General features: G+C 41.0%; 2 protein-coding genes across 2 annotated transcripts; one reads left to right on the top strand and one right to left on the bottom strand.

Annotated features, from left to right (window-relative positions):
• Nucleotides 1-15,599: 15,599 nt before the first annotated feature.
• Nucleotides 15,600-20,958, bottom strand: LOC101168081 (carbonic anhydrase 1). The gene is made up of 7 exons (XM_023950104.2): nt 20,711-20,958; nt 20,293-20,490; nt 19,182-19,300; nt 18,538-18,630; nt 18,403-18,465; nt 18,166-18,321; nt 15,600-16,847 (listed from the first exon to the last, which is right to left on the bottom strand). The coding sequence occupies exons 1-7, from the start codon at nt 20,742-20,744 to the stop codon at nt 16,728-16,730; spliced, it is 783 nt and encodes a 260-aa protein (XP_023805872.1). The 5' UTR covers nt 20,745-20,958; the 3' UTR covers nt 15,600-16,727.
• A 1,150-nt stretch (nt 20,959-22,108) lies between these two features.
• rbis (ribosomal biogenesis factor) lies at nt 22,109-24,385 on the top strand. Its single transcript, XM_004081169.4, has 4 exons — nt 22,109-22,260; nt 23,468-23,583; nt 23,653-23,769; nt 23,845-24,385. Exons 1-4 carry the CDS (start codon nt 22,185-22,187, stop codon nt 23,911-23,913), a joined length of 378 nt encoding a protein of 125 aa, XP_004081217.2. The 5' UTR covers nt 22,109-22,184; the 3' UTR covers nt 23,914-24,385.
• Nucleotides 24,386-24,656: the final 271 nt, after the last annotated feature.

Raw genomic sequence — 24,656 nt, 5'->3', positions numbered from 1 at the left:
CAAATCAAGACACCAAAATGAGGAGAAGCAAAGGTGGATAAAAAAAACGACACAGTATTAATGATTTACAGTAAGTGGGACAAAAGTTTGACACTTGCAATCTCCAAGATTTCAAAAATACAACAAAAAAAGTCAGTTTGTGAAGTGAATGCATTTACATATAGCTCTTCCTTACACTTAACCTTTATTTTAGTTTTTTATTACCCTCCTTGCATTTATTTTGTTTTCTGTTGAGACTTTGTGTTGCTGCAAATGTCAACGAAAAGTGACTTTAATGCAATAAATTTAGTGTTTATTTGGATAAATGATTTTCCTATTATGACTGCAGGGAAGCTAATATGAACATTAATTTATTTTTTATTTCATTTGTTACATTTCCCACACTCAGATGTCATTCATAGCGGTCCAAGGCAGCTGCCTTCTGACTCCTAAAAAGGTTTTAGACTTTAAACGGTTCGTCTCAAAGCAGGCTAAATGAATGTCCGAATGCAGCCACAGAAATTCATTCAATTCCCTTCAAAACTATTTGCAGATCTCCAAAATATTTGATTTAATACTACAAATAAAAAAACACTATCTGAGTGGAGTTTGCATGGTCTCCCTGTGCATGTGTGGGTTCCTCCCTCAGTCCAAGAACTCTACTCTACTCTGTGGCAGGGGCGCCACAGACTAGAACAGGGCCGGCCTCCTGCTGGTTTCCCAGAAATCCTGCATTATCTGCTGTCGATTACCTGGTTAAGGTGTGTTTAGCCATTAAGAAGCTTCGATGGCAGGTTTTCCCAAAAGGGAAACAACGGATTAAGAAGGTGGATGGATGCTTTCCACTATCCAGTGTTCAGTTTGTTGTGATCTGCAGGTTTACCACAAGAAGTCACTGCAGTTCTTCTATGACAACTAACCAACCAATCGTGCCATTGTACTAGCAATAAGACAAGAAAAAGTACAGCTATATCGATTTCTGGACTTTTAATGAAAGAAAACACAGATGCTTTATGAAACGTCAACAGAAGAGCGTCCCGTGTTTATGTTTTAGGAGCAGATTTCATCTGTGTGTGCTCTCATCATTTTCATCCACCACCTGCTATATATCCTGTTTCAGTGTTGAGGTCAGGACACGTCAGTCATCGGGAGAAAGGTCATCAAGCCGAATGGAGTTAAAACACGAACATTTTCAGTAAATCTTCTGCAGATCTCAAAGTTGCAACCTTTTAGCGCCTCTCAGCGGAGCCGGGATTAATGCTGCTGCAGCGCCGTGTTAAGAGAATCAGATCGTCTTCCTAACGAGGGATTATTAAATCGACCTTGACACCGCGCTGTGTTTTCATTGTTTCCTGAAAAAAAAAATCGCTCATCCCTTTGGGGCTCCTGAAGTGGATTCAAAATCTCCCCGTTAAGCCTCGGATGGAGAAAATTCGGCTCTGAATCAACCCAATTAAAGCGGACTTAATTATTGACAAATGCAGACCTTTGATCGGTTCTAATCATCTCACGGAAAATTCCCATAATCCCCGTGAACTCTGTCGACCTGTGAACTGGGTTGTTGCCATCCAAAATATTAGCTCCTCAAACAGTTGCTTGAGGAGCAAAACCTGAGGTTTTCTTGTCTTTTATCAGAATATTTGTTCTGCTGGTGAACAAAAAGATGGAGAGACTTCCACAAACATCCCAGGTACTGGATCTAACAGCTTCAGTCTTTCCAGCACAATTTTTCAGGCCATCGAACTTAATTGACATTTTTTTAAAGTCATTTCTGTTTAAATAGACCTGTTTTTTTGTATTGTTTGGCTCAATATTAATCTTCAGATTTGCCTCGACACGGTGTCCATCTTCCGTGTGAGGACCACCATGTAACCGCCTCCCTGCTCTGTTTATGTCTTTTAACGTGTTTCTCATGTTTGCTTTGCCAGCATGTGACTCTGGACCAGATAGTTGCTGTCATCAGAGCTGCAGGTCACAGAAAATTTCACGCAAAAGAAGGACAAAAAGTCATGTGCTATCATAAACAATAGAGTGTCAAATGCATATTTCTATGAACCAATCACAGCTTACCAATCACTGCGGCTGAATGCGCCTTTGCAGCAATTAGTGTGAATGAGCTTATGCTGCAGTTGACATGTGACAGAGCGCAAACAACGGCGCCTGGGCTTGTCAGGCTCCTGCGAGGCCTCCGCCTTCTAATTACCTGTAAACAACTTTACTGCGAAAAGGTCCTGAAAGCAGCTCAATGGAAGAGAGTGTGCGTGGGGGGGTTCCTGAAGATGAACCCCCGCCCTCTCTCCAGGCGCCGAGCGTCAAGGAAGCCTCTGTGTTTTTTCCATCACCTCCTTCTCTTTCCTAAATTGTTTTTCTTTAATTACTGAGTTTTCATGGCCCACTGCGAAGAAAATGGTGTTTTGAGCATCTTGTGGCATTTTTCTGATGATGGAGCACATATATTAAGAAAATTAACTGTTTCCGGGCATTTCTTTGTTCAAATGTTTGCGAGGTATCAAATGTAAGTGTTTGATCCTCTTTTGACACCATATATTTTCTAAAGGAATCATAGTTTGGCACATATTGAAGCTTTTACAAATGTTTTTCTTGGTGGATGACATCAATGTTGACTTGCAAAATCTGCAGTTTAACCCTTGTGCTATGTTAGATGACCCCCCCCCCCCCCCCTTCCATTGACGTGTTCTCCATACCATGACAAAGGTGGATAAAGGTGGAAAGATTTCATGTAATCCATGGACACCAGTGAAGATCACAAATCATTGAAGAAAAAAGGTTGAGAGCACTGTCTAGTGGGTCTAGATGACCCAACTCCCAATGTTAAAGTGCCTAGGATAGCACAAGGGTTAAACATAGAAAACTGAGTTGTAATTTGTCTTTTACCCTCAACCAACCGTTTCATTCACATTGGTCCAATAAGAACAGCCAAGAGCCACCCTGGCAGCTCCATTTTGGGCAAGGTGTAATTTATTTAGATGCCCCTGTCCAGCACTGGACCAAATGACCGGACAAGACCAGAGACTGTACAACTGTCTTCATAACTGTTCTTATGTGCTGTAGATAAAAATGTTATGAACACTTTCTCTGTACGGGTTCACTGAGCGGTCGATGAGTGGCGTGACCATCTTTCACCAGCTCGTATCCACCCGTAAGGACAGTTGTGTCAACAACTTAATGAGCTTCTGACTAGTAAAAATAAAAAATCCGTGAGAATCAGTGTGGACGTCGTATTTCTGACAGTCAGAGTGAAACCTTCTGTGGCTAAGTGTCTGTGAGCGAACACTCAACTTCCTCAAAGGTTGTGACATTGAGGCTCCGCGTGAAAAGCTTCTCTGTCGTGGTTGCTTTGGTCACGCTGTATGCAAACAGGACTGGAGCCAAACAAGGAGCTCCTGTGATGCACATTTTAGGACTTTCTCTTTCAGTTGCTGCTTTATTTAAATTCTGCTTCAATTAGGCTCCAAGATATTTTGCGTGACTGGTTGGTAAAAAGGAACGTGTGCAGTTTTGCATGGAAACAGCTACTTTCATGCAAAACGGTTGCAAAACATACAAATAAATGCAGTCTTGGCTTCTCTCATAAAGGGGAAAAAACTTGCGCATTTTGGTTTCCCAGATAGAATTTTTAATTGATTGTATTTAAAAAAACAAAATCAGTCTTTTAACCGTCTAAAACTGGAAAAGATTCTCTAAATCTGTGAAATTGTTTGCTTACGAATTGTTATTCTGTCACCCACAACTGTAACAGCCCATCCAGGAAGTCCTGCCTGTTTGGAGGCTAATGGGCCCCCGTTGTTACGTAATCACATCAGCCCTCATTTCCTCACTATCGCTATTTCATGTATGTTCATATCAGACGCACAATCATGCTGTACGTTGAGGAATGCTCCTTCATTGGCGCCAGATGTACTTTAAACATGTTTTTTGTTTTTTTTCCAAAGTGCTCTTTCTGTGTTGTGACTTTAGGGCTGACAGATGGTTTTTGGAGTTAATTGCTGATTTATCTTTTGTTTGTTTTTATTTAAAAAAAATGCTTTTACAACATTTATGGTGGAAAGCATTTAAACTGAATCAAATTCCAATATATTATTTTATTAATAAAACATAACAAAACAACAAAAATAAGAAGTAGAAGCAACTCTTAATGTTGTTGATTAAGTAACTTTGGCAGAAAATCACAAACTTTACATAAATAAAAGAAGCAGAAGAGCAGTGGCGTCTCCTCGCCGGCTTCCTGCGTTCACTGCAGCATGAGTCTGGTAGTGGGAGTTGGTAATGTGAGCGACATGACCTCCCGCTGCCTGACAGGAAACCTTACTCCACTCGGTAACGCTAACCAGCACAACGTGGAGAGCAGAGGGACAGAAATCCGGCAACTTCTGGCTTCGTGTAGAGACGTATTATAAAAAATGAAATCGTGCAACAAGGATAAAGAGGAGAAAAAGAGACAAAGAGAGCTCTGATAAAGGATTTGAACAGCTCAGCTGGTCTTCTCGTGGAGAAATTAGTCAGCCATTTAAAAAAAAAAGCATCCAATTAGACACAGAAATGCCTCCAGCCTGATGGTCCTCTCATTAGCATGCCATTAGAACAGAACACGGTGTTCTCTGGGGTTGACCTAGATCAGATTATTTCTTTGCTGTTTGAGGTGAGTGTGAGGTCCAGCCCCTTATTTTCAGCACTTTTTGCAGCATTATCAGCAGAAAATACCAACGTGTTGGTCGGGAGATACCATAGGTGGGGTCAGAAGGAGGATTCATGCTTGGTCACGGGACTCTGTTGGTAAAGATGCTGTGTGACCAATGTCCTTATCAACCCAGACATGGACAGGACAGAGCAGAATGTGCCGTGAGGAAACTTCTATAGATCTGCTGCAGGATGTTGCATAACAAAGCTAGCCTGCAGCCTGGTCTGCAGTATTACATGCAAATTCCTGCTGAAGTGACACCAGCTGAACCAGGGACTCCAGATGATGGTTGACTGCTGCATAATCTAATCTAGACTAAGATTTAGAACTGCTTGTTCTGAATTTTTATGAAAAACGTCAAATTTCTCCTTTATTTTCCTGATAATTAATGAGAAGAAACATCATTTTCATTAGTTATTATCTCAAAAATGAAGACAGTTCCACCATTTGCTGCGATGGCAGCTGGACAGCGACGTCTCACGCTCCTCACTAGCCTCATGATGAGGTTCTGAGGTGTTCTACTCTTTCCCAGGTGCTACATGCACTTCTGCCAGGTCACTTTGGTACCATATGAGGCCACTCCAGCTGTGACAATTGTGGCACCATGTGGTGTAGCTTTATCATTCATGAAGAGAACATTCTGGTGTTCTGGTCAAATTGGCGATGCTGATGATTCTATGATGTCTCTGAGGTAAGATGGCGATGCCTGCCCGGACTGTTACACCTCCTCTACCAAAGCATCCCTGAGGACCACGGTGACCTCGGCATATCACTCACCTCGCCTTCTTCAACAACGCTGACGACCATCATTTCTGTGCGAAGTGATCCAACCCTCATCAGCGAACAGGACGGTGGACGATTGCTGCATTGTTCAGGTCACTTTAAATGTTCACTGTGGCATCTTGGTGTCAGTGGAGTCACCTGCAGCGGTTTTCTGTCATCCAAGCTAAAGTGGTGGAGTCAAATAGTTTGTCTGAAAACCCTAGTGCCCCTCACATCTGTAGCTGTAGCAGGCCTGCAGCTGTGTGGCGTTTGCTAAACCACGTCTGAGGTCCCTAGGTTCTGGTCATGGCTGTGGTCTGTCCCTGGGGGTGCTCCACTCCTGGGTCTGCCATAAACTCTGACAGTAGATCTGAGTCTTAATGTAAAGTCTGCTGATGACACTTTGAGACTCACCAAATTCAAATTATTTTTATGGCACCTTTCAAGTAAAAAACAAACAGCTCAAGGTGCTGTACATAAAAACTAACAAGAATGCAGAAAACACCAATCCACATTCATGCAATGTAATATTTAAATAAGCCACAAAAACAAACACAAGTAAAAGAGAAATGACTTAAGAACAAAGCTAAAGAGGAGAGAACCCAGAAGGCGCCGTCTGCCCTGTCCTGCTGTTGGCGTCAGCATAGACACAAACACCCCAGCTAAGGGTGAGAAAACACGCGTAAACAGTCTAACTTGGCTAAAAGACATTAAACAAATAAAAATGTAATAAAATATCATGAAAAATAGAGTAAAATTCTAGATTAAACAAATAAAACGATAAAATGATGTGATTAAAACATCAAAAAACATAAGAGTAAAAAAAAAAAAAACGTTCTAACTTAGAAAAGATGTGAAATCTATTTAAGTCAAGTCCACCTGCAACATCTGCCTGTCTCCCGCCAACCCGAAGGCGCACTGTGGCCAGGTGGTGCCGTTCAATGACGCTGTGTGTTCATGGCTGTTTGAATGCTGACAAAATGAGCTTCATTATGTCCATAACTTACTGTGAGTAGTGTATGTCAAACAACTTTCAAAGCGGCCAGAGATGATCGGTCTGGTTCCGCCTCGGTTGGTCTGGCTGGAAAAACGACCAGCACTTATCAGCAGGAAGGATCGTGGATGGAGGCCTGAGGGTCTGTTGGTGCATTCCGGTGCACCAGCAGAGCCTGCATGGCCTTCATCTCACATCTTCTACTTCTCCTCATCTTTCAACAAAAAGACCAGATGGGAGTGAAATGTATAGAATCGCTGAACGTGGTTTAGATGAACCTGATGTTCTGAAACAACCATTTGTAGTAGAAAAACATCTTTACAAATCCTAAAAGTGCAAGAATTTGCTCTGTGTGTCATTTTCTTTATTTTTATAAAATGTCATAATTTTCTTCGCCCTTTCAAAATAAAATGTGCAAACAGCACTGATCAATCTTTTTTTTAATGGGCCTTTAATTCATAATGTAGTGTTGGCTTATTAAATCCAGTCCTCCTTCAAAGCAAACTGAATATTTTTATAGACTTTTCTTCTTTGTTTGTGTTAGTGTTTGTGAGAAAACAGAAGACTTTCAGATCTTCTTTTTTTTGCATATTAAACGCCGTCATTACGTTTCTGTAAATGTTTTAGTTTAAAAGATCCAAAAACTAGTCAAACTAAAAACTGAATTAGACAGCTGGAGTGTGCCCACACAGTCACATTTATCACCTCAGACACTGACTAATAGCTGATAACAAATGCTGAACTTATCCTGTCGGCGGATGGAGCCGCAGTCACCGTGTTCAGCTGCAGAGGAAGGTTTAGTTCAGACGAGCATGACTCTGACTTAAACACAAGCTATCCCATAATCCTATTAAAGTGACATTATTTACAGATGAGTTTAAGCAGATCAGTTGGACTATTTTCATCTTTTGAAAATATTGTCAAAGTGTTCCCAGTGGTCTTTTTAATCATGATGATGCCCTTTTTAGCCAAAATCCATCAACCTTTCTAGGACAAAGTTTCACAAAAAGGTGTTTTGGCAAACACGTTTTCCACAAATTCATCCAGAAGAGTGTTTTACAAGATCCATCTCAGAAGATGTTTGTCAATTCAAAGAGAAGCTTGGATCAAATTTCAGCATTTTTCTTGCTAAAGCTCCTAAGATCTTCTACAGTTCCTGCAGACCTTCATCGTTTCTTTTGATTTGGTTTTACAAAAAGATTAAATCCAATTTTCATGAATTGTTTCAAAGTAATTTATAGCTTTTTCTTTTGCTTCTTAAAATCTGCAGGATTTGGTGAATCCAAAATCTGCTGAAGGTTTTGAGCTTTGAAGCACAGCTTTGTCTTCTTTTTACCGTGGAGTTCCTGTTGGACCAAATAATGTCAGAAGAGCTTAAGACAGAGACTTTATGATGTTTTATTTTCATCCAACACAAAGAAACTAAAATAATGAATTTGAGGTTTGCTTGAATTAATGAGGAATAATTGGACATGTTTTACAATCACATGTGAAAATAAGTCTTTCAGAAGGTTTTCCTTCATTCATTTTTACCTTTGTTTAAGGGGACCCCGGAGGTTCAAACTTATTCCACAGATGACACCATCCTGCCAGAGAAAACAGGAGGTTTTTGGCATCAGCTGTTTGAAACGTCGGCCTGGAACAGATCTGAAGAAGAAGATGTTTACTTTAAGCAGCATTGAAAACGGGGGCAGGAAATTGCAAAGGAAATCGGCTCCTGAAATGTTTAGATGGAGCCACTTGTTTCAAAGATTTGACAAATCGGCGCAAAGTGGAGGACTTCCTGAACGCCGTTTGAAGCTTTGATGGTTTTGCATGCACACTATTGTCACCAGAGCACAGAAAACATGTTATAGGGAGAAGCTTAGAAATCAATGCAACATTTTCATAACTAAGATACTGCAGGGAAATGAGATAATAAAAAAAAATATATACACTTTTTAAAATTAACTGTCTTGCTATTTTTGTGCATAAACCAAATCAAACTGTTACATATAAACATTTGTTTGTCCAAAACTTTGGTTTTAACATCAAAACACGTTTCAGATCCCAATATTTTCATAGACAGCAAACCTGGAGGTCAATATACGACAATAAAATAACATCTACGCTTAAAAAAAGAAAGACAAAATAAAAGTATATGTGGACATAAATCATAATTTCTTTTCACTGGAGTTTTTAATTGGACAAACATGATTTTTATTATGCATTTTCCCACAATTTGTGCATGTTGAACAACAATAAAATCCTATTTTAGCAGCACATATAGATCATTTGAAATTGCATAGCAAAAATGCAGTTGCAAAGGATTTTCATGTTCAATAAAGAACGATGGCGAGATTTTATTCAAGATCTTAATCAATGCAATTCATCAAACGCAGAACACTGAACAAAAAGATAAAGTTGAACCACTTTATTAATTCAGCTTGATGAACAAAAGATGAAATAAAAATGAATAATTTGAGGCGTCTTTGATCATCTCACACCCCCTTCAGCTAGTGAATCAAATCTTAAATAAACTTTTCATTTCACATCTCATTTTCTGATCAGCAAGTTCCATTGCTTTGGAACTAGCGTGAAATCAAAGGCTTCCTCTCTGGTTTGTTCTTGTTTTCAGGCTTAAATATTTCTGAATTATTGCTTGACCTCAGGATATAAACCTCCCTAAAATTCTACTAAAGGTTTTGAGGACATCAACATTTATTCCTAAGGAATCATCTGTCTTTGTGACACAAGTCACTAATCTTCTCATCCATGTTCTTCCTCCTATTTCCTCTGTGCGACTTCAGATGATGTTCATGTTTGTCTTTTTTCAGGCTGAATAGAAAAACCTTTGCTATCAGAGAAAGAGAACAGCTGATTGTTCTTGGGATTGAGCCGCAGTTTTAGTCCATCAGGGATGGTTGATGTTATCCGCGTTCATTTCCATGCTCCACCATGGTTCCACTCAAAGTCCCACTCCAATTCATTCTTTAATTATGCCATGTTTAGCCAAAAACAAGGACAAGCAGCAGGAGTTCATTGGAAATTCATTTTTGGCTTGAGCTTGCATATTTTCTACGTCACAAATGCGATCTTTTCCCGTTTTTTCCGTCTGCTCCTGATTGGCAACAATTTGAATAAATATATCCTCAGAAATGCGATTTGGAGCTTCATTTTCTTCATATGTATCAGAAAAATTCCATTAAAACGTGTAAAACCACCAAATTTTTTACTGGAGTGGGTCTTTAAAAACATTCAGCTCCTGTCATGTTGGAGTTTAACATTAGCGGTTGATCAAAAGTTGCAACGTCAGATGGTTTGACCAAAGTGCTGCTTTCTGCATTTCCTCCTCTCAGACTGAACGGATGATTGTGCAGTTCCCATCTCCTCCATGCCATCAGGCTGAAACACTCGATTATGCAACAAACGTCACCACTGGCCTGATGACGCCGACAAATGCGTCGGGCATTTTAATAAGCACTAAAAGAAGAAATGACTTTTTTTTTCTCATGAACAAAAACATGCTGCTCCGATGTGGCAAACTCCTGTTTCAGTGACTTCTCCAAAGCAGACTCCCGCCGAGGCCGCAGACTAAACAACCTGATGATGCATTAGAGCCTCGTCAAAATATGAAGCGGCGTGCTGGTGATGAACTACTAATGGATCAGCAGGATCTGTCCTCTCATCCAGCTGTCACAACACCCAGCCAGATGATGAGAGGCAAGTCAAAGGCAGAAGAAGTGAGATAAAGAGCTGCAGGGGGAGATCCGCATCGGAAGTGGGCATTTTTGTCCACGTTTGGGTTACAAATCCTAAGTTTGACCTTCACGCCGTTGACAGGACGGCTGTTGGTGCCATAGATGCTTTTTAAATGTGCGGTTCACTTAGTTTTTAAATTAATTTAAAATGTGGGAGAACATCTGGAGATGCTGTCAGAAGATGCTCAGAAAGACGGGAACAGATTAAAAAAAGTCAAGGCCGCTGAAGAATGAAGTATTAAGTCGCTTTGATGAACATGCTTTTGTTTACGTTCACTTTTTAACATTAAGGGACAAAGCTTTTACTCTAGTTTGTTTTTAAAAAGAGGTTTTACTGCATAAATGTCTAGATTTGTATTGTAAGTAAGTGTCCATAAAAGAAATAGGATTGGACATAAAACTTTATTGTAACCAAATTAAAAAAAACAACCAAAGGTTTTTGACTTTATCCACAGAAGTTAGGAATCAGCAATGTGTAAGTTGAGATGAACTTAAAGATTTGTTTTGTTTGCATCCGGCTTTTTTCCGGCTGGCCTTTGACCTGATACAAAACCGTTACTGGTTTTTTGAGGCGCGTCTCGCGTCTCGGCACAGTGAGTTGTACGTTAGGGTGTGTGAATAAACCAAGGTCGTTGTTCTGGTTCAGTCCCACAGCTTTACTTTCCAGGAATCCTTTCACAAGTTGGCACAAACCCGCACAAGATGGAACTATGCAGGCTAACTGGTTCTGGGTGGCGTGAGGGCTTCAGACATTAATGCTTCTGACAAGGAGTGGGTGTTAGTGAGGTTTATGATTCATTGTTGTCACGTTTCTATGTCTTAAGCCATAAAAAGCATTTACTTGACGTTACAGCCTAAATATGCAATAAGTTCACCTCAAAGATAAGATGACAAAGCCTCAGATGTTTACATACCAGAGTGGAGGCTCAGCCTTATCTGATGATCAACACATGTGATCCAACTGAACTGTTGACCACAAACATGCTGTCACTCCAGAAGTTTAAACTCGTCGCTCTGACTCTGCGTAGTCTGTCGCTCTGCAAAATGATGTGTTAAGCGCATCATTTGCAGGGGGAATGTTGGCTGTCTGCAGGTGAAAAATGGTCAAACCTGTATGGGACACCCAGGTGGCCCGCACGAAATATTAGGATCCTGGACGACCCTGTGAAGAGAGTGAATGGTTTTTTGGGATCTTTAATTTTTTCTAACTTCCCCCCCAAAAACCTGTGCAAGGAGCTCGTTCGTGTTGTTCACCTGACACGTGCACGTTCCCTGCGTGCAGCCCGAGTGTTGTTAGTGTGGGCGTCCTACAGATGTCCAATGGACTTCAGCATCACGTCAGTGAGGAGCCAGTACTCGCACTTTACTAATGACTAGTGTGCTGTAAAGACCTCGACAACCCAAAAACCTTATGGACCTGTACAGCTCTTACGACCACTTTGCCTCTGGTGGAAGGTTGGTGCCAGTGTTTGGCAGCAGAGCGGCCACCAGTGTGTGAATGTGTGAACGGGTCTGTGACTGTAAAGCGCTTTGGGCCTTCGAAGAAGGTAGAAAAGTGCTACAGAAGTATACGCCATTTACCATTACAGGGTCTTTGACTACTTAAATTAGACAGAAACTGAAGAAACAAACACAGAAAGATAGAGATGACAGAATCGTTGTGTGCTGCAGGTAGTACTGGTTGGTCACATTAGGCAGGTGGAGCACGCCTACTCCACAGTTTTCCGAATGGCGTGCTACAGCTACATCTGTTGCATTCGCCCTGCAGGCACTTCCTGGAACAGAGTCGCCCTGTAGCTGTGACTCAGTTCCACTAAAGCTTTTGAAATGCCTTAGTTTCACTATGAATTGAAAGGCCCAGTAAGCCCAGATGACACGGGTCTTCTGGCTCCAACACTTTTGTTAGTATCACTGCTTACAACGGGCTAATGTTGGCTTTGTTAAAGTCTTCGGGTCTCAATTTGCAAAACAATAAAGTTTATTTTGCATTTCTCCAAACGGCTGTTGCTGTGATGGGGTTAGTGTCCCTTGTTATAAAAGTCGTATGATTGTCGATGGTACTTCTTGCTCCAGTAAAGAATCTCGAGAACCGTTTCTCGACAAAAATAATTGATTTATGATTTTATAATACTAGTCATTTCTTCGTGCCTGTATGCATTAAGTGTGGGGTCATGGGGCATTTTGAATTGGCTGTCCGTGTCATAATGACTTCTGCATTAGAGCTAGAATTAAGAATCAACACATAAACTTTATTGAGAAATCCCAAACCTTTAGTTTTAAGACCAGCCTTAAGTTAGAAATATTTTTTCTGTGCTTTTCCAAGTCACGCTCGATCGCGCTCAAGTTCTGGTTTGAGATCTAATTTTCTTTTTTTTTTTTAAACTCAAATGTCATGAACTTAAGTGAAGTTTTCTCCTCCGTTTGTTCTTTCAGTGTGTTCACTTTACCAAAAACAAATTATAAAGTGTGTTGTTTGTAGTTATAATTGAAGCCATTTTGCTCTTATTGTCGATGCAAAATGCTCTGTGGTACTTTTGTAACTCAAGAAAATGCATCCAAACTCCTCGTAAATAATTACCTTAAACTTCAAAGAGCCCAATTTGTATCTATTTTTAGAGCTTTCCTGGAACTTATCTCACAAGTCTATACAGATGCATCGTGGGTGGAACAGTTCAAACTGACGGGTCGGTTCTGGGTATTGTGACGGCTTCAGAACCGTTTTGCATTTCCTGGGAGGGTGTGAGCGACTAAGGTGTGGTTTACGAGGCTTCATTGCTTTATCTGTTGCAGTCCTGCATTGCTTAAAGTTGAAGTTTATGAATTTATATGGCACCTTAGAATTACTTCAGTCAAACATTAAAAGCCTAGTAACATTAAAAACATCTAAGAGATTAAAACAATCAAAGATAAAAAATATAAATAAGTGTAAACATGACTTCTATACTGCATTCTATTCTTTGACTCAATAAAATCTGCTTTACGCTGCAACCTATGCAACCGACCTGCAAAGCAGCAGCACAGCAGTGAAGTGGTAATCGTGTTAGAAATGCACTTTGCTCTGCCTGCTGCATGCAGCGGAAAGCAGACCGAGGGAAAACGAATCAATATAAATAAACAGATGAAGGATCTGTCCCATTTAATAACAGCATGTTTTAAAGGACCGCTGCTGCAACATCCACATCTCTGCTGGATCTGCAGGCAGACGGAACAGAATCTGTCGTGAACAATGAGCACAAAAACCCCAGTCTGGCTAAAAAACAAAAAGGAGAAAGAAAGCAGAAATCCTCAGTTCCACACTTAAACCAGGACGGTTTCTCAGCACTGAAGGTCGACTTCAGCAGAAATGCATGAGGGTTGTGCGGTAGCCTAACCTGTTCAAACTACAACTATTCCTTGATCTTAAAAAAAGTTTGTGGGCATTCCAAAAATGAACTAGACTTGTTGGCATTTCACTGGAATTGCCAACAAGGTCAGGCTGCAGAAATCTTCAGACATCTATACAACTACAATTCAAGTTTTTCTATATTTTTTTGAAGTTTAAATTTGACTTTATCCATGTAGACAGTGGCCTACCCTTTACCCTTCCTGGTAAATCAATTATTCTAGTGGCACACTGGTTTGACCCACTGAAGATCTGACCTTGGAACAGCAGAACAGCCCTCCATGTGACCCCCACCACCAATAGAAAACTTTTCATGCAGGTTTGTGATATGGTTAGAGCCTGTAAGGCCCTTATTGATTCTGGCTGGGTCAGGGATGCAGACGTCAGCAGTCGATAACTCGTTTGGGCTGGAATTTACCTCGACATGACTCTGACAGAAGCTCCATTTTCAGGGTTAGTCGCTTCCTGCACAGAACAGACATGCACAACCACTCAAACCATTTCACAGTTAGCTGGAAAACATCTCACACGTCTGTCAGGCTTTTGTGCAAGAGGTGAGCAGTCTAATGCTGCTCATCTTCACACCAGATGTGAAACTCCACAGATTAAATCTCCCGAGCGACCAGATGATGACGTCTACACTGCATTTGTTACCTGCCAGATCAACACAGGAAGTCCTCTGATAACAAACAAGAATGTAAATGTGTGAAGGAGTTTGAATAAAAAAAAAAAATTAACCACAATATTAGTTTAAAAAAAAAACATTTAAACCATTAAAATTAGTCAAATCAACACATATTCATCAATTCTTCCTCATAACATGCTTCATTTTTGTAAAGTAGGCCTACATAAATAAATAAAATAAAATAAAAATCTTCAAAATCTGAATCAATTCTCGGTTATGACTATCACAAAAATGTGTGCATCTAAAAAGTTTGCAGCAAAAAAAGAACGACCAACGTTTGCACTTGGAAATGTGTGCAAAAGTGTACAAGTAATAGGCTAACATCACTTTTTTGCAGATGATGGTATGGTTTACGCCCAGGATGGTGGTTTCTGTGGACGTTCAAGTTTTAGCAAGTTTAGTCAGTTAAAGGGTCCTGCAGGAGGTCAAACAAAAACAACTCATATTGAGACATGTGCTCAGATTATTGCGCCCACGTTTACCAAAATCAAGTAAATCTGTTGATTTTTGGACTGATTTAACTGAAAATAATGAACCTGAGGCTCTGGAGCTGCATGTAGTTCTGTCAGGAACTGGTGGTGGACGACCCAAAATGCACGAGACCAAGCTTGGTGACAGGAAATAAAACATTATAAACAAACTGAAACATGAAAAAACTATGGGAAGAAACAAATCGGTGACTAAACAGAGCAGATGACCTGACAAGGATAAACAGAAACCAAGACACTTGAATAGGCTGAGGGTAATTAACTGAACTGAAAACAGCTGTGAATCCTGAACCTGAAGGTGGAGTGACTGACAAAAAGAAAACCAAAAACGTGACCAAGAACAAAACCAAACCACTGAATCCTTACAGTACCCCTCCTCAAAAGGGCAGATCCCAGATGTCCAAACACCCCTAGAGGAGGGGACCAAGAGAATCCTGACAAGTTCCTTCATCCTTCCAGGAGAAAAAGGATGAAGGTGCACAGATATATATGAAAGAAAATGTCGTGTTTTTTTTTTTTTTTTTTGCATTTTTTATTTAAATAAATCAGCTGCAGCAGCAGGATCCTATTTGACACAAAGGGTATTTATTTTGAAGGGAACTTCAAAAGTAAGAGAAGTGAAATTGTTATTCAAGGAAAATTATAATAACTCAATTATTGTAGGTTTAATAAATAAATTGACTCATGGTCACAATAAAATAAATAAAGTATATTTTACTGATCAGTGACTGCGGTTTTTACTGGGCTTTGGACAAAATGGCTCTTTAGGCGCTAAAGAGCTAAACAAAGAAAAAGTCCATATGAACTTATGAAGTGAAGTTTGTGGAAAGATTTGTGCAACTAGACAAACAAGAAAAACCCCAGAGGCAATTTAGTCATAAAATATATTTATTTAACTAGTAAATGCCCACTTCCAAACAAAACAAAACAAAAACTTGACACAAACATGGAGCAGCCCTGAAGTTAAACGACTAAAGGCTTTGTTTCCTGTCCAACATGAATGACAATCTTTCCCTCTACCATGACGTTTTGCGAGGCTTCGGTGAAATGTTGGTGATTCGTTCTCCTTTAGGGTCCCGCCACCATGTCCGCTCTATAATCTTGTCTATTGGCAGTTTTTTGTTTCCTTGGCATCTGTGGTCAGGTAATTTCTCTGATGGCTTTGTGCGTTAGCTGGACGGCCAGACGACGACTGAAGCTTTAGCAATCGTACTTTTTCACATACTTCTGCTCGTTTTTGTGGGAAAAGGTCATCGCCTCTGGTGCTGGAGGAGTGTTTTTGGTGGGGGGGGTCGGGGGGGGGGGGGGTAACAGTACATCCAGCAGAAATCCCTTAAACGGCGTAATCTACCCGCTGAAAAAAACATTTGGGACAAACGTTTGTATGACCAGCACAGGTAAGATTTTGAGGGCCAAACACAAAAACAGATATGCGAGTCACTGCCATGTCTCTGCAATCTGCCCCCCCCCCCCCTCAACTGTACAGTCTGGATCAATAAGCAGGTCAGTGGCCGCAGAGAGAGGGGGGGGTCTGCATGTGCTGCATGTGTGCCAGAGGGGGATTTTGGGAGTCGATCGCCAGCGATGGAAGCAGCTTCATTAAGCTGCTGGGATGCAGAGATTACAGACTGGCAGTCGGGGGGAGGGGGTGAGGGGGTGTCCTATGTATTTAATGACCACCATTGGCACCTCACTCCTCTCACAGATGGAGATATGGTCTTATCCTCCCCCCCCATGCACTGCAACAAGCTGATACTTCCTGTGAGCTCGTCTCTAAACCACCAGACAGACAATGTTGGTTAATGAGTTGCAGCAACCATGCAGGCTTTAGGAAATGAATCATGACTCGTCCCGCCGTCGTCATCCAAGTGAATGCTGGGTAAGAGTCATTTTTATGCTTCCTATGTGTGCTCTGAGATTCTTAGCAAGAGGTATTTGAGAGGGGGAAGGGAGGGGAAAGGGCAACGGGGCAGAAAGGGCACTGGCGGGGGGGGGGTTCTACTTGAAGGAAGCTCGGACACGGCGACCCTTGAGCGGCTGGGGAGGACGGTAGTTATCCACCATGCAGCATTCGGCCTCCCCCTGAGCGGAGAAGAGCAGGCTGCGGAATTTGGCCATCTGTGAAACGGTAGAAGGGGATAGAAATGAGTCCAGCGCGCCTCCTGTGACTGTCACTCACGTCACACTCGTGAACTACGGTCGATTCACCGCGCTGCTGGAGGCTTGAGAGGCTCCATTTGGAGTCAAAATGCCAGTACTTGGTTGAAATTCATCAAAAAAAAAATCCAAGAAATAAGGGAGGCAAAAACAGGTGGGGTAAAAAAGGTGGTGCATTAGCGTTACCTGTTTTCAAGGTACATTCCACCTAAAGTCCCACTCCGATGGTCTTTTGCGCTCAAAGCGTTCCGTGCTTTCGTAATTATGATTACGACGTTTTTAGCCAAAATCAAAAATCTACAGGTGTTTTGTTGGACATAGTTTCTGCAGAGCAGCAGGAGTTCATTAGAAATTCACCTCCGAGTTGTGGGCGGTACCGTTGGCGCCATCCCGACATCTATCTGTCTACACTCTCCCACTAGCTTACAGCCCCTTCACACCCCCCACCCTTACATTAGCGGTGCAACAAAGCTGTCCAGCCGCACAGTTTTGAGCCAGATGCCAAAGAAAACAAAGATTTTCATGGATCTATTTATCTGCAGTGCTACAAGCATTTTCAAACTTCATTTTTTCGTCTACTCCTGGTTATTTGAACAAAGATATACTCAGGAATGCAATTTGGAGCTTAATTTTCTTCATATACGTCCTCCATCGTCAGAAAAATGCCACTAGAAAATGTTAAAAACCCAATTTTCATCAGAGTGGGTCTTTGCAATAATGAAGAAAAGGGTTATTAAGGGTTTGCCATTAACTCTGAATCTTTTGCTTACAGGAACGCAGCAGTAAACTCTTCTAAATCAGAATTAACTGATAAATAATGAATTAATCATTAATATTTTGTTAGTAAGTCTGATAAGGAGTCTAAAGTTTATGCCGACACACCTCGCAGGTTTGCCTTTCACCCACTCCTAATCATAACTGCTATGTTCAAAATGCAGTCATCACTTTTCCTGTAAGCGATGGTGGTTAGAAGTGGAATTCTGCTGAAACTTGGTTCCATAGGTTACATAATCTGTTTGTTCCAGAACATCTGGTGGAGTCTGTGGTAAACCAACTGCGTCTGAACTTTTGTTCATGCTTCTTCTTTTCACTGTTTTGGTAAAAGTTTCTATTTTACTGTTTCAAACAAACTAGTTGCCTTCTATAACCAGAAGTTGTTTGTCGTCCCTTTCAGGTTGAACTGCTAATCTCAACAATCAAGCGCTTCAACACAGAGTTCTTCAGAAGAGCAGGAACAAAGCCTGCCTTTCTGCTTCAGAAAAATGAGCTCTGCTCGTACCTGGCCAGGACTGACGCTGATTGGCTCTTTGCAAACGATCCAGGTGACGCTCTCCAGCAGAGGGGGCGTGGTCAGAGAGCCATCGTATGTCCAGTAGTCCAGACAGCCGGGGAGCAGCGTTGCAGGATCGAAGCCGGCAAACGACGTCTGACTGCCCTGAAGGCAACACCAAAAGCAAAAGAAGGATCAGTTGAATTGTATTCACTTTAGGAAAGCATGGTTGTCATGGTTACGTACTTTGGTTTTGATGCCGTTAAATGCATCCAGAAGCTTCTGCAGATTGGGATTTGCATCACCAACCTGAAAGACAAAACCTCGTGAGCATCTGGGATTTTGGGTTTCAAGGCCAAGGCTTGAAGGGATCCGGCTCACCTTCAGGAAAACTCCCACGACGGCGAGCCCGTCGGGCTTACTGGCAGCTTCACCAAAGTTTGCATATTTGGTGTTCCAGTGCACCAGATGAAGCTGCAACAACATTCAAAAACACATTTTAAGAAAAAAACAGGATTTTGCTTCACTCAGGAAAGGATAAAACACTTTTTCAACTGTTAACTTGATCCTTTTGTGACGGTTCCAGAATTGGAATCAAATTCAAAACAAAAAAAACTTTTTTACATCACCAAATGTTATAAGTGAGAAAAGTGTTTCCTTACAGCTCAATTATTTATCCATAGTTTCTTTAGGGATGAACAGTTTTATTGTAAAAAATTGATGCATGGATACCAAGTGAGGGAAATGAGCTGAAAATGGTGTGCTGTTGTCATGGTAACAGGATGAAGGGTGCTGGTGGAAAGCACCGAGAGAAAATAGAAATGTAAAACTTAAAAAAGAAAAAAAAGAAAGCAGACTTGTTTTTATTCTAAGAATTAGAGTTGCATATTAGGCAATAATAAAAAACAAACACTTTTGCTCTGATCTGTTGGGACATAAAAAAACAATAAATAAATAAAAATCATTTTCGTGTATAATTTGTCGTTCGTTGAATTCGTGAGGGTGATGCAGAGCCCCCCCCTCACCTCAGCAGCGTATTTGGTTCCGTTCACCGTGTGTTCAGAGCCCCTGTCGTCAGCACCCCCCCAGTGGAAATGAAACTGCTTAAGTCTGTAGACGCCTGAGATTGGCCCGTTTGTGAGAGCTGCAGCAGAAGAACAAAAGCTCCAATCAAATTAGCTGAGTTTGGGGACGGCCCCGTCCACAACAGTCACACCTTTTGGGGAGAAAAGATCAGCAAAAGGAAATACCAAACCGACGTGAAACAAGCAGACTTCCTTTTTAATTAAGACAAACTAATTTCCTGTTGTGTGAGACAACTCCCTTCAGTCCAGAGTTGTGTCTCCTTCTAGTTTATTTATAGAATTTACAAAGACATAAAAATAGTCCCAGTCCCATTTTCCAGCGTATCTGTCACATATTTGTTCATCAGAAGGCAGTTCTTTTTTTACTTCAATAATATTTTCCCGCATGATGCTTGTTCATGATCATGTCAGGCAGGCAGCTCTTCCTTTATTTAGAGGCGGTGAAGGCTTGAGCTGCAGAGGAACAACGACTCATCTAGGTCACATTCTGAGCTCTGTTTCTTTGTCCGCCCCCCCTGAAAGCAGCGCGTTGACGTGAAATGTTCATCCAGAATCAGCTCAGCTGAAGGACAAGCAATCAGAAATATTATTAAAAAAAAAAAATCACATTCCCCTTCTGATTGAATTCCCTTTGGGATTAAAATCTCATCTGAGTGGAAATACAAATGAAAAAAATGTTTTTTTTCTGCCTTTGGATTCCCTCAGTATTGGCAGATTAATAGTTAACCAGCGTCTGTGCAGAGTAACCTTTGTGTTTCTGTGCAGGTTTGACCTCAAGAGCGTGAAAGATCTGGCGTGGGAAAGGGTTTAGGTTGAGTTGTGTCAAGATTTTCTGGCTTCGTGGCCTTTCAGTGCAGCCTGTTTGCTTAATCTTACAAAAAACACCCTGCAGATTTTAAATAAACTTTAAGATATAAAAAGACAATGTTATTGCAAAAATCCCTTTAAAGGGAAAGTGGTGCATGCATATAAGCACATTATTACTTCATCCTTGTAATCTTGAACTCTGCAGATATGCTATTTTTTTCAAATAATTGGATATAATACTGACTGGATTTGTCGCTGTCATCTATGAAGGTCACTTGGATGGAATGTCCGTTGTTGAGGATCTCCAGGCAGGTGGACGGGTCGTACTTCAGGCACAGCGGCTTCAAGCCCCCGTCGTAGGATGCTGCAGCCGGCACGATGTCAATGGGAGACTGGCGGACTCCGTCAGCGATGGGGAAGTTTTTCCCCCATTTGTCTGGTCCTAAAAAAATGATATGACAACACTAGGGGTCATTCAATCATCTGGACGCACGGGGGGACTTTTATGCGCATGTCGGCGGGAATGAAGGATGATTGGGGATGCGCCTGAGAGGGGGAAAAATGCGCAATGAAAGCACAAAAAAGGGGGTAATGTTTTCTGCCAGCCAGGCTCTCCAAGAATGCGCATCGCTACAGAAACGTGCGAGCCGCGCGCGCCTCACCGTTAGTCGGTGCGTATCCCCAAGAGTGAGACATAGTGAGTGAGTGCAGCGCAGTAATCTTCTAAAGCCCGGTGCAGAGCAGCCAGTGTCCTCCACCTGACAGCTGCGGAGCTTATATAGAGTCCCGCGTGCGCGCGGCGTGTCTGTCATCGGGCTGGTGTTGGGCACACGATGTTCACGCAGACCGGGAGGAGTTTCCCTGCGCCGCGGCGCTCCGGGTGCGTCAACGCGGAGCTGTGCGCGCGTCTGGAGGCTTTTGTAGCTGTTGATCATCAACCATCAGCATGCAGCCGCGGCTCCGGTCTCAAGGGATGCAACAACAAACGAGCGCGTGCTGGCAAAACAAAGGATTTATTCTAATCTGGAAAAATTAAGCATTTAATGAATTATATTGTTAAAAAAATGATGATGCACATATAATTCTAATTATTTGTTTTTATTATACACATTTTATCAATAATGGTTGCTTGTTGAAAACGGACAATATGAAAAATAATGAACATTTTAAATAATAATAGTAAAAAAAAGGTTAATTGCTTCCTACTGGCCACTTCAGCTCATTGCAGTGACAGAATTTTTTCACACACACACACACACACACACACAAAATAAATGTCAGCTGTGGTGGTGTAATGACGCCACCTGCAGCACTTCAGATGAACTACAAGTTATATAGAATACATTTTCATTTTTATTTCATTAGACGCCTTGTAAAGAGTAAAAAAATAATAATTAAAATCAATAACAAATAAAATACAAAAGAAATAATCAAAGAAAAAAAATACCCTTCTGGAAGTATAAACCTTAAACTACATATAAAACCTTTTTAAGTTAAAAGAAGTAAACTTAAAATAAATATTATTTTCATCCCTTTGACCAGCTCCATACTTCAATTACATAAACTCTTTTAGGCGTATTGGATTAAGACAGTGCTTCTCAATTATTTTTTTTGCAGATAATTGGAAACCAATGTTTGCGTAGATTTTTTTCCAAGCACTGACTGAGCCGCTGTCACCAGCAATTGCCCGTATTATAAAACCCCCGGCATCGCATGGGCGCGCCCCACTGTTTGAGAAGCACTGGGTTAGGGTAAACATATGACTGACAGGGTGTGTCACAATTCTTAATTCTTTCTAGCTGTAATAATGCCATAATTTGAGTTTAAATTTTTGAAAAAAGCCTAAAAATAAGATAAACCACAGAAAGTGCAGGCGTGTAAATAATAAATAATATATTGAGGGGTTAAAATGTTGGAAAAAGTTACTTATGTGTGTGATAGTATCATTTTACAAAATAAAGTCCTTCTGAAGTTCAACACATCCCTTTGTTCGGTTTAACTTTTTTTCCTTTAAAAAATAAAGCTAATCTCACACAAGGTCACGTTTCAGTCTTCGATTCAAATGAAAAATGTTTACTGCAAGATTTAATATTGGATTTGACAAGATTCGTTGTTTTTATTTTGAAGGACGATGAAATGCGCAGTCGCATGTTTGTGACGTCAAAGACACGTTCCGGTCGCACATGGGAGTTCAAAACAGCTCCGACAACAGGTTAGGATTTTCACTATTTAAAAGGAAAGCAAAACTAAACAGTAATGTATGAATATGAGCATGTTTCTCAATTAAATGGTATTAAACTGTCATGTTGATTGTCCGTAAACAAAATGTAGAATTTCACCTTCGTTAACAGAGAAATACGTTTATGTTGAATGTTCGTGTCCCCAGCTCCTATAGATTCCACAATTTTAAATCCGCGAATCTAAAATATTTATTTATTTATTTTAACTTCATCTATTAAGTTAAATAAATCGGGTTTTGCTGCTGGGTCGTTGGCATTTTCTGTAACACAGAAGTTGATCTGCTTGGTTTAGTCCGATCACGTGGTGTCGTGGTCATCATCATTATCTAACACTGACATTTATGTTCAGTCAGGAACCAAAAGGTGCCCAGCATCACATATTTATAAACGCCAAAGGAAAAATGCACCTTTAGGAATGGTGGACGTTTTGTTTTGTGCCTTCAAAAGTAGTTAAGAGTTGAAACAAAATAGGAACATAAGCATTTTAATCTATTTAAAGCCTTCCCAGTGGTCATTTAATTATTATTATGTCGTTTTCAGCCAAAGAAAAAAAAATCAAATTTGTAGTTTTCTTGGACAGTTTCTGCAGACCGGCAGGAGTTCATGATTTGTGGGCCGAACTATTCTCTTCCCATGATCATCCATCTGCTTAAAAAGCTCTACTACTAGCTTCCAGCAACCTCACAACCCCAACCTACCATCACAGCTGTTTTGGTAAATCAGAGCCAATAGAGAGCTTGGATCCAGATTCCAGGTCAGACGAGGAAAACAAAAGACGTTCATGGATCTGTTTGTCTGCAGGTGGAAGCGTCAGAATTAAGGCGGAGCAGGAATATTGCGGCCCCACCTAGCGTATTTTGTATGTCGCAAATAGGATCTTTTTCTAACGGCATTTTTTTCATCTAAGAAATTCTTAGTAAAGCAGCTTTAAGCTTAATTTTCTTTATAAATGTCCTCGATTATCAGGAAAAAAGCCACATGAACATATTAAAAACGTTTTCTGAGTGGGTCTTTCATTCATGGTTTTACTGAATTCAACTGAGTCTGTCTTTGAACGCCATATTGACTTCATGGTTTTTCTGTCAGGGTCCAGCAGGACCTCTAGAACTTCAACACGCAAAAGTCCAGCAGTTCAGAAATGACTGCTTTGAATGAGATTTCCATATTCCCTCTTCACAGGCAGCATGGGGAAGAACAAACAAAAGGGGAAAAAACCCAAAAACGTCTTCCAAGTGGCCAACAAGCCCATAAAGATCAAGAGCAAAGCCAAAGCCGTCACCACCGCCCTCAAACACGTGAGCTCTTCCGTGTGCCGCCCTCATCCGCCCTGCTTCTTTCACGCTCAAGTGTAATTTTGTTCACAGATCAACGCTGGGAAGAAGGAGAAGGTGGAAAGCCTGAATAAAATGTTCTCTGAAGTTCAGAGGGACCTAACCAGCGTCTCCAAGACGACCCAACGCCAACCACAGAGGACAGCGCAGGTACCGGGAGGAGGGACGCAAACGTTTTCGCTTCAACTCCAACAAAAAATTAATAATGTTTGTTTTTCCTCTCAGATGATCAAAGAGCCGCCGAAAGAACCAGTGAATGTGGACAACGCGGCCCGCCTGTTTTCTCAGCTTTAATGGACCAGAATCAGCAGAGAATGCCTCTCTAACGGACTCCCATGTCACAAGAAATGTGCTGAAACGACGTCGGGACGCTCACGCCGACGCCAGGACGCTCACGCCGACGCCAGGACGCTCACGCCGACGCCAGGACGCTCACGCCGACGCCAGGACGCTCACGCCGACGCCAGGACGCTCACGCCGTCATCTTTATTCAGGAAAACAGTCAAAGGACATTTAGTTTATGATTTCTTTTTAAAAATACTGGGGAAAAGAGCGGTTTCCTGACTCACAAAAATCAAAAAATTGCTGTAAATCAACAAATATGAAAAAAAATTGTTATATATTGCTTCGCAGACTTCCTTTGGATTTGGTTTCATGTTAATTATTAGAAAGAAGGCTGCTGACGATGTTTGTTTCATGAATGCCTTCACAGCATATTATAGAAATGGTTTATTATTACGCAAAATAAATCAAAGTTAATGAAAAATCTGATTTTAATTGAAGTTTCTTTGAAAACTCAGATGTGATAATACAGATGAAACATTTTGTCAGGAAAATCAAATTAATCTAGAAGAATGCTGGAAAATGAAACCGTATCATTACCGTTTAATTGTTTTAAGAAGCTGAACATGATGGAAAGAATGGAGGCTGATTCCATAAAGGTTTGAAATTAAGGTATATTTTCAAGCCTTTCCCTAGAAATTAACCTTTTTTTGGACGATCTTTAGAAAAAACATAAACACAAACTCAGTGTTTTG

The sequence above is a fragment of the Oryzias latipes genome, chromosome 20 (genome assembly GCF_053564925.1).
Source record: "Oryzias latipes strain Hd-rR chromosome 20, Olatipes_Hd-rR_3.1".
NCBI classification, from domain to species: Eukaryota; Metazoa; Chordata; class Actinopteri; order Beloniformes; family Adrianichthyidae; genus Oryzias; species Oryzias latipes.
Note: the sequence above shows the minus strand (reverse complement) of the source record. Positions and strands in the feature narration are given on the sequence as shown.